The sequence below is a fragment of the Schistocerca piceifrons genome, chromosome 6, assembly GCF_021461385.2.
Source record: "Schistocerca piceifrons isolate TAMUIC-IGC-003096 chromosome 6, iqSchPice1.1, whole genome shotgun sequence".
NCBI lineage: Eukaryota > Metazoa > Arthropoda > Insecta > Orthoptera > Acrididae > Schistocerca > Schistocerca piceifrons.
In genome coordinates, this window is record NC_060143.1 from 217875080 (window position 1) to 217889264 (window position 14185).

At 43.3% G+C, this 14185-nt stretch overlaps 1 protein-coding gene across 1 annotated transcript in view; it reads right to left on the bottom strand.

The window, feature by feature from the left end:
* The window catches only part of LOC124803245 (KH domain-containing, RNA-binding, signal transduction-associated protein 2-like), a 600295-nt gene that overhangs the window by 95313 nt on the left and 490797 nt on the right, over positions 1-14185 (bottom strand). Inside the window, exon 3 of the mRNA XM_047264426.1 lies at positions 12859-13005. Coding sequence (XP_047120382.1) covers positions 12859-13005 — 147 coding nt within the window. The remainder of the gene's footprint in view (positions 1-12858; positions 13006-14185) is intronic.

Consider the following 14185-nt stretch of genomic DNA (forward strand, 5'->3'; position numbering starts at 1 on the left):
CTATTATGTGTCATCAGGCAACATTGGTCGCAGAATAGTAGCACCCGGACTGGGCAGTTACCGTCCCAGGAATGCACAGTCGTTTACACCACAACACAAACGGCTGCATTTGAAGTGGTGCCGTGAGAGGGAAGTATGGACTGCTGATGGAACTGAGGTCAGCGATGAATTTATGTTCTTCACTATGCCGGATCGTCAGTGATTGTGGCATCTTACAGTGTTCTGAGGAGCTACAGTGGTTTTACACCTGGAGTCACGGAGTGGTTAGGCGTCGGGTATGACTTTGTGTTATGGCTGGTAGTGACTGAGGGAACTCTGACGGCACAACGGCACGTCACAAACATCCTACATTCTCGTGTGTCACTTTCATACGACGTATCGTGGGGCATTTTTTAAGAGGGCAATGCTCCTCCACCCATGGTATGTGTCTCTATAAACCGCGTGATGCTGAGGTACTCCGGAGTCCAACAAGATACCCTAATCGGCCTCCAATAGAACATGTTTGGTACTAGCTTAGAGGCCGATTACACTCCACTGCCAGTATCCTGGATGTGAAGGAGGAGTTGTAGGCCATCTTGCCTCAAAAGATGATGCAAGGGCTTCGTGGAAACCACCTCAACTGAATCTGTGCAAGCATCCAGACCAGATGGGGTGCTACATCATACTGATAAGTGGGATCACAGTGCTAAGTTCTTTGTAAGTTTGACTCGATTTTGTAACCACTGAAAGAACATAACATGTTGTCTCAACCCTTGAGGTTCCATTTCGATTCCTCATCGTCTTCTTGGTGCTTCATGTTCCTGTCAGGGAGTGTATTTCTTACACCACATAGGTCTTCGCCCAGACCAAAATTCTAGGTACAACTCAGTTGGTTAAAAATAAAGAAGATTCGAGACCATAAATGTGGTTGAGCATAATGATGTTACACATGGACAAGACTAGAATCGAAGTATCAAGACTTCTTCCTGAGCGAAGAAAAGTTAATGATGTAGGTTAGTAAGACAAATGGAGGAAGGTCTAATGTAAATAACAATGTTCACTTGCCGGTTTAACACGTATAAGAGGTGGGATACAGGAAAAGAGCCTGTTCACATTATTAAACTACGGTCTCTGGTACTGACAGCTGAGCAGCGTCGTTTCGGTGCCTAGCAACCTTCCGTAACCGGCCAATGGAGGACGGCGCTTGAGCAGACAGCACGAGCCACGTTCCCGCGCTGCAAAACTAACGCGAGCGCGTATGAAAGGTAACAGTGAGTTTCTTACGCATAGCTAATTCTGTAGTTTCCATTTGCTTAGCTAGTTATATAGCTTGTATTTTCTTTTTTGTTGTTTTAAGTGTTTACACAGTTCTGTTTCATCTCTAACGATATGCATTGCGACTAATGACGCTATCCCAACACGTGAAGTGATGTGGAGGAAGAAAAGCGCGTTACACAGCCAAGCTCGCGGATCTGTGTGTTCAGTAAGAGACTATTTCGAGAAAGACAAGAGAAAAGGTAAGCCTTCATGTCCTCTTACTCAGGTTGCAAAGAAGACTGCGACAAATTTGAAAGTGAGCAAAAGCACTTTAATTTATGGCCATTTTTAGCTTGATGTCCTGCAAAATATGTTAATTACATAAACTCAGTCACTTGAAAATGGGCCGGCTGGAGTGGCCGAGCAGTTCTAGGCGCTACAGTCTGGAACCGCGCGACCGCTACGGTCGCAGGTTCGAATCCTGCTTCGGGCTTGGATGTGTGTGATGTCCTTAGGCTAGTTAGGTTTAAGTAGTTCTAAGTTCTAGGGGACTGATGACCTCAGAAGTTAAGTCCCATAGTGCTCAGAGCCATTTGAACCATTTTGAACTTGAAAATGGCATGAAAGCCTGAAACCTGGATCGTAATTAAGTAAACAACAATCAGTCAAATGGTGATGTGTTCATTTAAAAATTATTGTATGACTGTTGCTTAGCAACATCAAAAACAGTTGTCAGTAAGACGTTATTCGCCGTCATATTTATAACCATTAGAAGAGAAGGGAACAATCCACACGGACTGAACTGTTCGTATCTCCTCAGACGTCTATCATTTTAGAGGTAGAAAATTTCCATTACATGCCTAACTGAACAACAGAGCCCTCAGCTATTCAGTTATGAGCTGACGAAAAATCTTAATGGAAAGAGCTGATGACGCTGCACTGCGGTGCAGCTTTCTGCAGAGGATGATGGGTGTGACATTCGCAAACATTATGTGGCTAGATTAAACTTGAAATAAACCACATATTTATAACGGACAAGTTAGCAGAATCTGTTGTCAAAGGGAGCGAATTATAATATATGCGGGTACATCGGACGGATTTCGGACGTAGTGTTTGTTAATGTTTGGTTCGAAGAAGATATGTGATTACCACGAAGCGAGGGGTGCTGCAGTGTTTCCGAAGCACTTTCAAACATGACTCATAGCAAATCTCGTTAGGTGATTAGCCACTGTTATGGTTAAGGTCACGTATGGTTCATTTTTGCATCAAGAACACAGGAAACTGTTCTGTAGCTGGAAAGACGAGACGTGAATCAAAGAAGATTTAAGGCTGAATAGCTGGAAATTATGCCACGAAAGAAACTACTGTTTCATAAAAGACAAAGACATGAAATCTCTCAGCTTCCTCCACATCATTGTCGTTTCAGTACTATTGAAGTTGCGTGGGTGCTAATAAAAACTTACATTGCTGCTAACAACAATAAGTTCACCATCTCTCAAGCTGATGAGCTCCTTAGTGAAGCCGTAAATGAAGTGACTAGTGAGACCTGCAAACAAACAATGAACACCTCTACAGATGTCCTCACAGAGACAGCTAACAATGAAGGCTTTCTGGAAGGCTGAGTGGAAAATTTAATCACAATTCTGAAAGGGAGCAGTGATAACTCGAGCAGTTCAGAAAGAAACTATTCGAAATCAAATTCTGATACAGATCTGAATGTTGTTATTACGTTACTGTAAGGGCAGTTCGGTTAGGAATGTAAGAGAAGGGCAAGCAACTGACAAATTAACACACTGTCAATACTTTCTTCAGACTAGAATAGTGAAATACACCATTCTCTCGTACGTGGTAAATCTTATTAATAATGAAAATATTTAATGACTGAACGGCAAAATGTAAATATATAATTGTGTTACAAGAATTCTTTGCTCTCCTATTGCGAAATATAACATACAACTCTTAGGATCTAGAGCACGAATTACACCAGGTTGCGTTACAGGCCCGTGGCGAGATAAGGAAATACTGACACGTGAATCATTCTAGCGACTTTAAGGGCAGAAAATTGGAAAACAATCTGACATAAGCAACTTTGACAAAGGGCTGATAGGGCCTGGAGCTTGAGAACGAATATCTCAGGAACAGCGAATCTGTTCGACTGCTCGCGTGCTACTGCCGTGAGCGTGTAGGGTAAGTGGTTGAAGGACGACGAAACCACAGGTAGGCGACAAGGCGTTCACGCCCCATCACAGAACGCATAGGTCGGAAGCGGGCTAACTTTGACAGATCTGGCGAAAGAGTGCAGTGCTGATGCTACGGGGCTCCTGCGCAGACACAGTTGAAACGAAACGCAGAGTGGATACAACCAATGCAGGCGTTTGTGGACACTAAGTGGTCCTACTTCGAAGGCGACGCTCCACTAATTCATTAACATGAGTGAGCACATAATCTGCAAAATCGCTCCAATTTCTCTTTTTTCATAACTATCTCCGGGTGTGCAGTAAAGAGAAAATCTTTTGCCGCTGAATATATCGATTTTTATTTAAACTTCTCGTTGCATAAAATTTTTGGCTGAACAGCAGTCGAGCACTACAACTATATATTGCATATAGTCCTTGAGACGAATGACCATTGTTGACAGTGCAGTGGCTCAGGTTACTCTCTGCCACGTCTCCTCAACTCGTGTATAAAGTCCAGAACCGTAACGTGCTGATCGTGTATGTGTGCATAAATGTATCTGCAGTAACTAGTCGTAATACCTAAACTCTAAAAACTGAAAAGAACTCTTTGATACCTCGCCTGCCGAAATACAGTGGCGAGACAAACCATTGTGGCCACCGCTTATGTGCCCTACGTCGAAACCATCAGCGAAGTTTTGGTATTTTTTGACTTCGTGCCTCTCTGGTAGAATCGCTGGTTGTGTAGAATCTATTTGCCAGGGAGGCTTGTGGTGCGATTGTGGTCCGCGAGGCTGCGTTTGACGGGCAGCGACGGGAGTCTTGAGTTAGCAGCGGCACGAGGAAGATGGCGAGCGGGGTCCCGTGCTGGGAGCAGCCCGGTTATGGGCCGCAAAACGAGTTGGCCGCGCCAGGATTGATAGCGCGACTTAGTTGTAGTTGAGAGCCACTGTTTGGAAAGCTGTAATTTCTAAAGGAGCTCCCTTTTTGCATGCAAGAGTTTTGCGGTTGCAGAATACTGGTGCTGCCCATAGGACATCGGCTGTTAAAGCAATGCTTGGAGGTCTGTGCAGCCGTTACTATGCTGTCGTTGCCCCCTGGTTCCGTTTACACAAGAGTACTGAAGGACTCAAATGACATTAAGTTACTCAATTATTGAGTACTTGCCCAATTATGTGTTTTAGTTGTTCGTCTTGCAATACTTTAGCTGAGTCTGCCCTTGTGGGTCGCCTTAGTTCCACTATTTCGTGACTTTTGATATGATTGTTTTAACTGTTCATGTTACAAGGTTGTCACTGAGTTTGCCCTAGTGGGGACCATTATTCTGTATGCATCGAGGGAGGGGGGGAGGACCAGTGGTTAAGTTCTATGTTTTATTTCTAATGATGCCAATTTAATGATGTGTGTAACGTATTGCCAGGAAGTGTGCGCAAGACTGACATGTGAAATAAAAGATGATTGCAAGATTACGGCTCTGTAAACGCACTGAGGTAGTAGCGGACTACTTCTATCGCTACAGGTTTGTTCTTGAGTTAAGTAATCACCTTTTCTAATTGAACAATTCATATCTGTTAATTTGGCGTCCATCTGAAGGAGTTTTGCACGTAAACTTGTTTTTTAATTGTTCGGTGCTCTTATACAACAGATGAGCAAAATTTAAATTGTATCCTGAGAAAAACTGATGGGTACAAGACCTGTCACAAGGGGCCCCGCTGTAATTTGTTGTTGTGTATTTCAAGTGCTTCTGCTAAATTTGATTTATCTGAATACAGTTTTCAGCTTCGAATTGCTCTAAGTTTGTTATTATAAATTTGTTTAAGCGTTACTACAAGCATCTTTAAAGTAACATTCGGATTTTAAATTTTTTATCACAGATATTTATCGAATCTAAGTTGAAACTTTTAATTTATTTTACAATTGCTTTGGGCTCAAATTTGACGCTACTATATCACCGTAATTTTACCCATGATATTGGATCAATGTAAACATTACCAATTAAGAGTAAGCCTTGTAACGGTTGCCCCTTAAAAGAACAAAAAATAAATAAAAGGAGTAGAACAAAGTATTTTTAATAAATTTCGAGTGAGAGCTAGTTGTTAATAAATCCGTTTTTACGGATGCCTATATTAATGTTAGCTCGGCACTCCTCAACAGCAACTACCGTACCAGCTTAATAGAATATTGGTCCGCCTTCGCAATACAATCCAGCAGATTCTGTGGGTCATGGATTAGGCAAACTCTTGGTGGAGTTCCAGACGTATGTGGCACCAGATATCTACCCAAAGGTCACGCTATTCCCAGAAGTTATGGGCGAGTTGTTTGTGGACACACAGCTGGCGCCTGTAGCGCCTCGGATGTGTTGCATCGGGTTCAGATCAGGCGAGTCTGGTGGCCAAGACTGAGTTCACTACCAGGCTCCTCAAACCCTTGTAGCACGATTCTGGCCTTGTGAAACAACAGTTATCCTTCTTTAAGACGCCAATGCCGCGTGTGAAAATACAAAGCATTGGACTACAGATCCAATTCCCGGCTGCAAGTATAAGTTTTCAAAATTCTTATTTAGTGCATCTGGCAGAGAACGAAGTCCGGCTCATCTGGTGTGTCGCAGTTGGAATTAAGGCACGCAGTGAGTGCCAGTGTTGGAGAAGACAGGGCGCCACACGCAGCGCATTGCCACACCGAGCCGAGCCGAAAGCGAGGAGTGCAAACAGTACGGCGTGACAGCACACAATACGTCCATCCGTGAGCCATGCAATACAGTTCCAAACATGTAACACATGAGCACAGCCACTCCATAGCATCCTATTGCAGATGGAAAATGCAAGGTGGGGAAAACTGACAGACAGTTGACATCTCCGGTTAAAGAGGGAAAGTGGCCTCCTGCGATGATGTTATGTCCAGCTTAAAAAACCCCATTCCAGAAACATCACTTTCAGCGCCTGGTCATCCCGTTCTCCTCTATGATTTCGACGACATGAAAGTCTCGCTTGTTACAGGGTAACGTATTAGGTGAAGTGTGATGCCTTCCATGCAGCCCATGTGAAGACATCGCCTTCGAGCCAGAAGCCAACTAGCTGTGATGGGACAGAGCCACTCCAACCTGCCACAGCTGTTTGCTCACATCCGTGGCTGAGAGCAGTTACAGGGGAGCTAAGCCTTCCTCTGGAGAAGCGGTGTACCTAGTGAATGACTGCTGCTGTCTTTAATATGTTGGACGAGGTACCTGAGTACAGCATCCCTGGCTCTATGCGGTACCGCCTTCCTGGCTGTACATAGTGTTGCAAATTATGGTCCGAGGCTTCTATCCTCACAACACTTACCATTTGTGGTATAACGTTTGTGTACATTTGAGGACGCATCCGTCTTGGATAGTCCTGGGGGATGCCACAATCACCATTGGTGAACTGCTGTAGGCATGTGCCTGCGGACTCCCGTCCAACTACCTGCACGACGTTGATGTTGGATACTGACTTGCAGCAAGGCATGCTGCTTCTAGGGTGTAGGATCCACATTCCTCACCGCACACAAGTGCGTGGCTCAGTTCGCTTTTCACCATGCCAGAAACGAACAAAAATATATTTCCAGACAACGCTGTTTAATTGGCGCTATCGGGCGCATGAAACACACTCTCACCAGCTCCATAACCCCGATTTCCTGCTCTTGTAGCGCCATCATCTAACCTACTCAGCTTCCACGCCTACTAAAATCATGAGCCGCGCCGGGTAACCATGCGATGTCAGGCGCCTTGTCACGGTTCGCACCGCTGCCCCGTCGGAGGTTCGAGTCCTCCCTCGGGCATGGGTGTGTGTGTTGTCCTTAGCTTAAGTTAGTTTAAGTTAGATTAAGTAGTGTGTAAGCTTAGGGACCGACGACCTCAGTATTTTGGTTCCATAGAACTTACAATCATTAAAAACATGAACGCAAAGGGTGACCACTACAAAATCATGAAAGGTTGCAAGTGGTTTGCAATAATGTTCATGTAGTCCAAAGCTATTACAGTGATCTCGACTAGTTTCACAGGTCCCATTGAGACCCTTGTGAATATTTCCAATTCCATAATAGTGGATGCATCTGGCCTGCATCCGTGAGGTGGTACATATTTCGAACATTTGTTCACCCGAACAGCGAAGTATCCGGACACAAAGTACATCCGGTGAAACAAATTTCCATTGATCCACAATCCAATCTTGATAGGCTCTCGTCCACTGCAGTCATAATTGACACTGTCGTTGGGTCAGCATGAAATCTAGTTTCCCCCATTCCGCAATGTACGTTTTCAGGCCATGGACCACACCTACGTATGTCTGCGGATTTCGCTCGTATCGTCACTAGAACGATTTCCCATTCACCTCTGCTCTCTACTGCATCATGTACCCAGCGTTCTGTGTACAGTGGACATTATGTGTTGGGTCATTAGTGTATCTTAGAAAGGTTTCCTTTCTTTTAAGACCACTATTTTGGATTACTAGTGTTCGGACTCATTTCATTATTTGTACACAAATCGAAACATATAAAGTTACCATTTATTTTTATAAATTTAAGCATCAGTCCTGCGAACATTCCTGAAAAATCAATGTGCTAATTGTTTGATTGAAGGCAGTGGGAAAATGAGGCAGACACAAAGGCGTTGGTACTGTCAAAGTTTTGTTTTTGACGTATTAAATCTTACCCATAGACAATATTGACGTACATTTAAGTAAAATATAAATGAAACGCAGCTTATACAGATACTACATCTTCAGATTTTTCTTTTATTTACTAAGTTCCAGAGGCTTTGCTTCATCATTAGGTTGCCAGCAACTGGCCACAAAACCTATGATGTCGAAACCCCTGCAGTCCTCTGCATCTTCGTGCTGTAATCCTCTCAAGAGCATGCATTAGAGCTTTACACACTCATTGTTTACAAATTTTAACAGCCATGTTGTAAGATTTCTTCCTCTTGTAACGATGAATCATGTCGCGAAATAACAGAAGTCTACAGTAAAGACTATTTGCAGAATTTCTGGATTTATGGAGCTTTATAGTTATGAGTGTGTTTCTCCCGAAAATTTTTTCTATGGGAAATACTTCGTTCTCGATTAAAATTCATCTGAAGGAGGCGTATTCCTCCATTTTCAACAACTGTTATGAAATGGTGAACTGAACCCACACGTGGACATAAATTACTTTCTACGGTCGCAGATTCGGATCCTGACTCGGGCATGGATGTGTGTGATGTCCTCAGGTTAGTTAGGTTTAAGTAGTTCTAAGTTGTAGGGTACTGATGACCTCAGATGTTAAGTCCCAAAGTGCTCAGAGCCATTTGAACCATAAATCACTTGAACATTATTCCCATCACGGTCCTGTAAGAATAACAATAATTAATAACTTCGACGGAACACATAGTACGGAGTTGCATTGTCGATGACTAAATGCGTAAGAAATCACTGACGCTAAAAAGAAAAAAAACATACTAATGCGACAGCACTGAACTGACAGCTGATAGAGGTTGGTCGGAGAGATTGAGAATATCAATTCTGTTCAATTTCTACCCCCTTACATTCTATTATTCCACTTACCTTAGAACTACACTTCTGCAGGGATGCTTCTCAAATTCTAATATATGGACCTTCATCCTCTAGTTTTTCCTAATGTCTATGTTTGCCTGCCATTCTGAAATAAGCTCCAAGATTCCTCTACATTTATTAGGTCGAAGGAAACTTTATTACCTCGTGTAATGGTGCAATCACATTCCATTATTTTCTATTGTTACATTCTGTGTCCTGTGAATTAGAAGTTTCTCTTTTTTACTTTTAGCTTGATCGTTTTCTTTTTCGGGCAACTACGTACTATTTTTGTCTCTGAAGCCAACTGACTACCTTTTCATCATATTTAATAATTGTTTTGAGATGTTATGCCTTTAAAATAAACTAGCCATGTTATTGAGGAGGCTTAGCATTAATTTCCGCCGGCCCCTGTGGCCGAGAGGTTCTAGGTGCTTTAGACCGGAGCCGCGCGACTGCTGCGGTCGCAGGTTCGAATCCTGCCCCGGGCATGGATGTGTGTGATGTCCTTAGGTTAGTTAGGTTTAAGTAGTTCTAAGTTCTAGGGGACTGATGATCTCAGATGTTAAGTCCCATAGTGCTCAGAGCCATTAATTCCCCTGTTCCTGTTTCAGAGTTATTCGTATTATTAGCATTTCTTCAGCTTAAAGGTTGCTTAGCACTGTCCATATATCCATAATTTGATTCTGATTACCAATCCATAAATAATATTTATGAATGCGCTATTCGACAGGCGCTACCTTCACAGGAACGCGACAATACCCCTCTACTAGCGCAGCCTTTCCCATAAACACAAAATTCTCGTCGTATAACTCGTCAAAACCAACCATAAACCCTGCCGCAGCTATGAATAACTTGGTATTATGACTAGGTGGAGCCACGTCTTAGTTCGAAGTAACGCAAGAGCGGGAGGAGCAGGAGATTAGTGTTTAATGTCCCGTCGAAAACGAGGTCTTTAGAGACGGAGCACAAGCTCGGATTAGGTAAGGATGGGGAAGGAAAACGGCCGTGCACCTTTCAAAGGAACCATCCCGACATTTTGCTTTAGCGATTTAGAGAAATTGCGGAAGATCTAAACGTCAGCAGGCAGGACGCGGGTCTGAACCGTCGTCCTCCCGATTGCGAGTCCAGTGTGCTAACCACTGCGCTACACGCAAGCTTGGAAAGTAACCGGAGAAAATGTCTTTTCAGGAGTCTAAAAAATACAAGAATAGCTTAAATTACATAAAAATACGTGATCAAGAGATAACTGAAACAGAACCTAATGGCCACACAACTTCTTTCCTTCATTATCTGAATCAGCCTTTCAAACAGAAGAGCAGACGACCAAACATATCGTTTTCAGCATTGGCTTATAGCTCTGCCCTGACTGGTAATGTACGGCGAGGAAAGAAACTGTGTACTGTGCTCTGGTGCGCAGCAGACAGTCAGTAGTTATGCATCCTAGTGCAAAATCCGATTTATTGGCAACATTTCAGATGACCTTCAAAAAAATTAAAACTCTCGCAGGTGGACACCTGCATTTTACAACATCAATGCCATATCAAAATTTCATTCAGTAGTAAAGAAAAACTGCAATCCTGGGCACGTAGTTCTGTGTATGACATCACATACAAGTAGTGTGAAAAAATATGTCTTCGTCAGTCAGGCAGAGCTGTGACAATGAGGTTTTCGGAATATGAGAGAAGCTAGCATTAAGGACGAACGGTTCAACTTTTTCTGAACATCTTTTAACAAAACACCATCCACATGACGTAGAATGTGAAGCTTTGAATTCTGTTAAGAAAAGCAGAAAGATAAACCTACTGGGAATACTAGAAGTAAACATAAGTATGACACAGAATAACAGCTTAGTATTTATTGATCAGCCTCTGTTTCATTTTTCCACTTTGTTAAATCAAGTACCAAATATCAGATTCAGATTCCAAATTCATCTTCTTTTCCACCAGTTGTTAAATGTTTCTAGTATGGCACACCTTATTAGCAGCTAAGAGCGTATTTTACTTTATTACCAGTTTCGCTATTCCACATACGTGAAGTGAAAGTATCGGCACTGCAATAAGTACGGAGTAAGGAGCGAGCAGTTGTTTCCCACTGTGGCTAGCAGAGGCGATTGACCATTTGGCGCCTTCAGAGCCAATGGGATCAGGTACCGAGGCATCAATCACTTGTGACGTCAGCAGAGAGATATGTACGGAAAGTATACTTATTCTGACGCGAATAAAGTAATTGTTACTAATAAATATTTGCTAACCCAAGCTGGGTTTTGCCACTAAGAGATTAGAAGGAGTCCACGCGTCATAAATATTACCTTTCCGTAATTTTAAAATGCCAGGAAATGTTGATATAAATAAATAAATGAATAATTTTGGCATAAGCGCAGATGTACTGTCTTACACGCACTGTACCATACGCTCTAATTACAGACTGTGCACTGTAGTCTTCAGTTGTCGACAGGGTGCCTTTCGATCTAGTCATGTGGTACACCATGCTCTCTTACCATTAGTAGTTGGCTTACAATCAGTGTGCACAAGTTCATTGTACAGTGTTTCTCAAATAACCGCACCACAATGGCATCCCTTCTAAAAAAAATTATTTGGTCAAAGAATTTCTTCCCGCTTCATTACGTAAAACACAGACAGTAGGATTGTATTTTCAGAATCCGGCAGCGCTGCTACTGCTCTGCAACAGGAAATAAAACTACGAGAGCATCTCCACATAACAGATAGGAAGAATTCCTACGCGGCGGCTCACTAAGTCAATTCAACGACGGACTGGCTTAATTATCGCAAAACTCGGGCGGGAAAGCGTGGCCAGTTGTACTGCACGTCCCTTGTACCACCGTCTACGGAATCACCGGCTAAACTAAGACATTTCTGGAGGTTTAGTACGAGTGGGGGGTTCTTGCAATTTCCACGCAAAAACTTTGTTATCTCGCCATTTCTTCGTTTTGGTTAATCAAATTATTTATATGTGAGAATAAATGAAACGTTTTGCAATGTAAACACTCTATATAAATTTTATATTTTCTGTACAAATAACATCCGTGTAAGTTTACATAATTTTTATCTGTGTTTGAATCATTCAGTTATCACCTGAAGATGGCCTAAGAAGCCGAAAGCATCTTCGGAACCAAATTCAGTAGAGCGTCGATTATCCGAACGTCGGTCAACCGAACGACCGCTTAACCGAACTGTGTACTCGCTCGCACCTGTTACTCTCCCACCCTACCGTCCGTCATCCCCCACGCTCCCAAACCAAGTTTCCCACAGTAGTCGCCGCACTGGGCCACCGCTGGCGGAACATTGCTTCTAATGGGGCCTTCACAAGGCGCTGCTCACCGGCCAAGCCGCCAGTCGCTGTGTTTCAGCAATCAGCACACTTCTGTCGGCTTGGCAATGGCAGTAGAAGTAGCGGCAGTATCAAAGCTGTTCACAGCAACAGCTGCGCCAGCTTAGAGTTGAGGCGTGCCGCTCCGCGCAGTTTGAAGGATTGCGCGCCCCCAAGAAGAGCTTCTCACGGTGCAAACAGTCACCTTCTGTTCTCTGTTACGACCGCTTGTGTGCTGCTGTGTGAAGAAGTTTAATAAACTGTGCCACATACTATATAATCCTACTGAAGTTGCCTTTGTATGTTACTTTGTAATACTAAAAGAGATGTCTGTTTTTATGAATAAATTTACTGTACAGTACTTCGTTTTGGCAAATAAACATGTACAGATCGATTACCCGAACATACCAGTTTTCCGGACACCCATGTCCCCCAATTACTTCGGATAATCGACGCTCTACTGTAAATATAATTTTGCATAACATTAGGATGTCTTGTCCTTTTTAATATAACTATCAAGCTCTGCCAAGCACCGAAGTAAAGTTCACTTCATATTAAGAAGACTATGTACTCACCGGTACTAGGAAACGTCGCACCTCGGCGAGAGCGTACGCGATGCGTGCGTGCGCCTCTGCCGGCGGGGCGAACGCCGTGATCTCGACGTGCAGATCGTCGCTCAGGTGAGAGAACTTGGGGTCGCCCGAGCACCGCAGTTCCTCCTCCTGCAACACAGCGTGTGAAGGTACAGATCTAGGCCGCATATACGAATAAGGTTTGCTTTTAGTATTTACCTTTATTCGTTACTATTGAGTACTTATTATTGCCTGGGTATGTATTTATTCCAGTCTTCCATCATTCCATCTCATCCTACTCGTTCTCTTAGCCCATCTTCTCTTCCCACCCGTAACTGCCCACCTTCTTCACCTCCCCCTCTCTGTCCTTCACCTCGTATCCCTCTCTCTCTAAACCTGCTCCTCTCTGTCCTTCTCGGCCTCCGCCCCCACGCCTTTGCTCTCTGCTCCTCCCCCTATATGTGTCTTCCCTCGTCCTTCTCTGTCCAGCACCCGCACTCCAATAGAAAGTTATTGACTCATTGTTGTTGTTGTGGTCTTCAGTCCTGAGACTGGTTTGATGCAGCTCTCCATGCTACTCTATCCTGTGCAAGCTTCTTCATCTCCCAGTACCCACTGCAACCTACATCCTTCTGAATCTGCTTAGTGTATTGATCTCTTGGTCTCCCTGTACGATTTTTACCCTCCACGCTGCCCTCCAATGCTAAATTTGTGATCCCTTGATGCCTCAAAACATGTCCTACCAACCGATCCCTTCTTCTAGTCAAGTTGTGCCACAAACTTCTCTTCTCCCCAATCCTATTCAATACCTCCTCATTAGTTACGTGATCTACCCACCTTATCTTCAGCATTCTTCTGTAGCACCACATTTCGAAAGCTTCTATTCTCTTCTTGTCCAAACTGGTTATCGTCCATGTTTCACTTCCATACATGGCTACACTCCATACAAATACTTTCAGAAACGACTTCCTGAGATTTAAATCTATACTCGATGTTAACAAATTTTTCTTCTTCAGAAACGATTTCTTTGCCATTGCCAGTCTACATTTTATATCCTCTCTACTTCGACCATCATCAGTTATTTTGCTCCCTAAATAGCAAAACTCCTTTACTACTTTAAGTGTCTCATTTCCTAATCTAATCCTCTCAGCATCACCCGATTTAATTTGACTACATTCATTTATCCTCGTTTTGCTTTTGTTGATGTTCATCTTATATCCTCCTTTCAAGACACTGTCCATTCCATTCAACTGCTCCTCCAAGTCCATTGCTGTCTCTGACAGAATTACAATGTCATCGGCGAACCTCAAAGTTTTTACTTCTTCTCCAT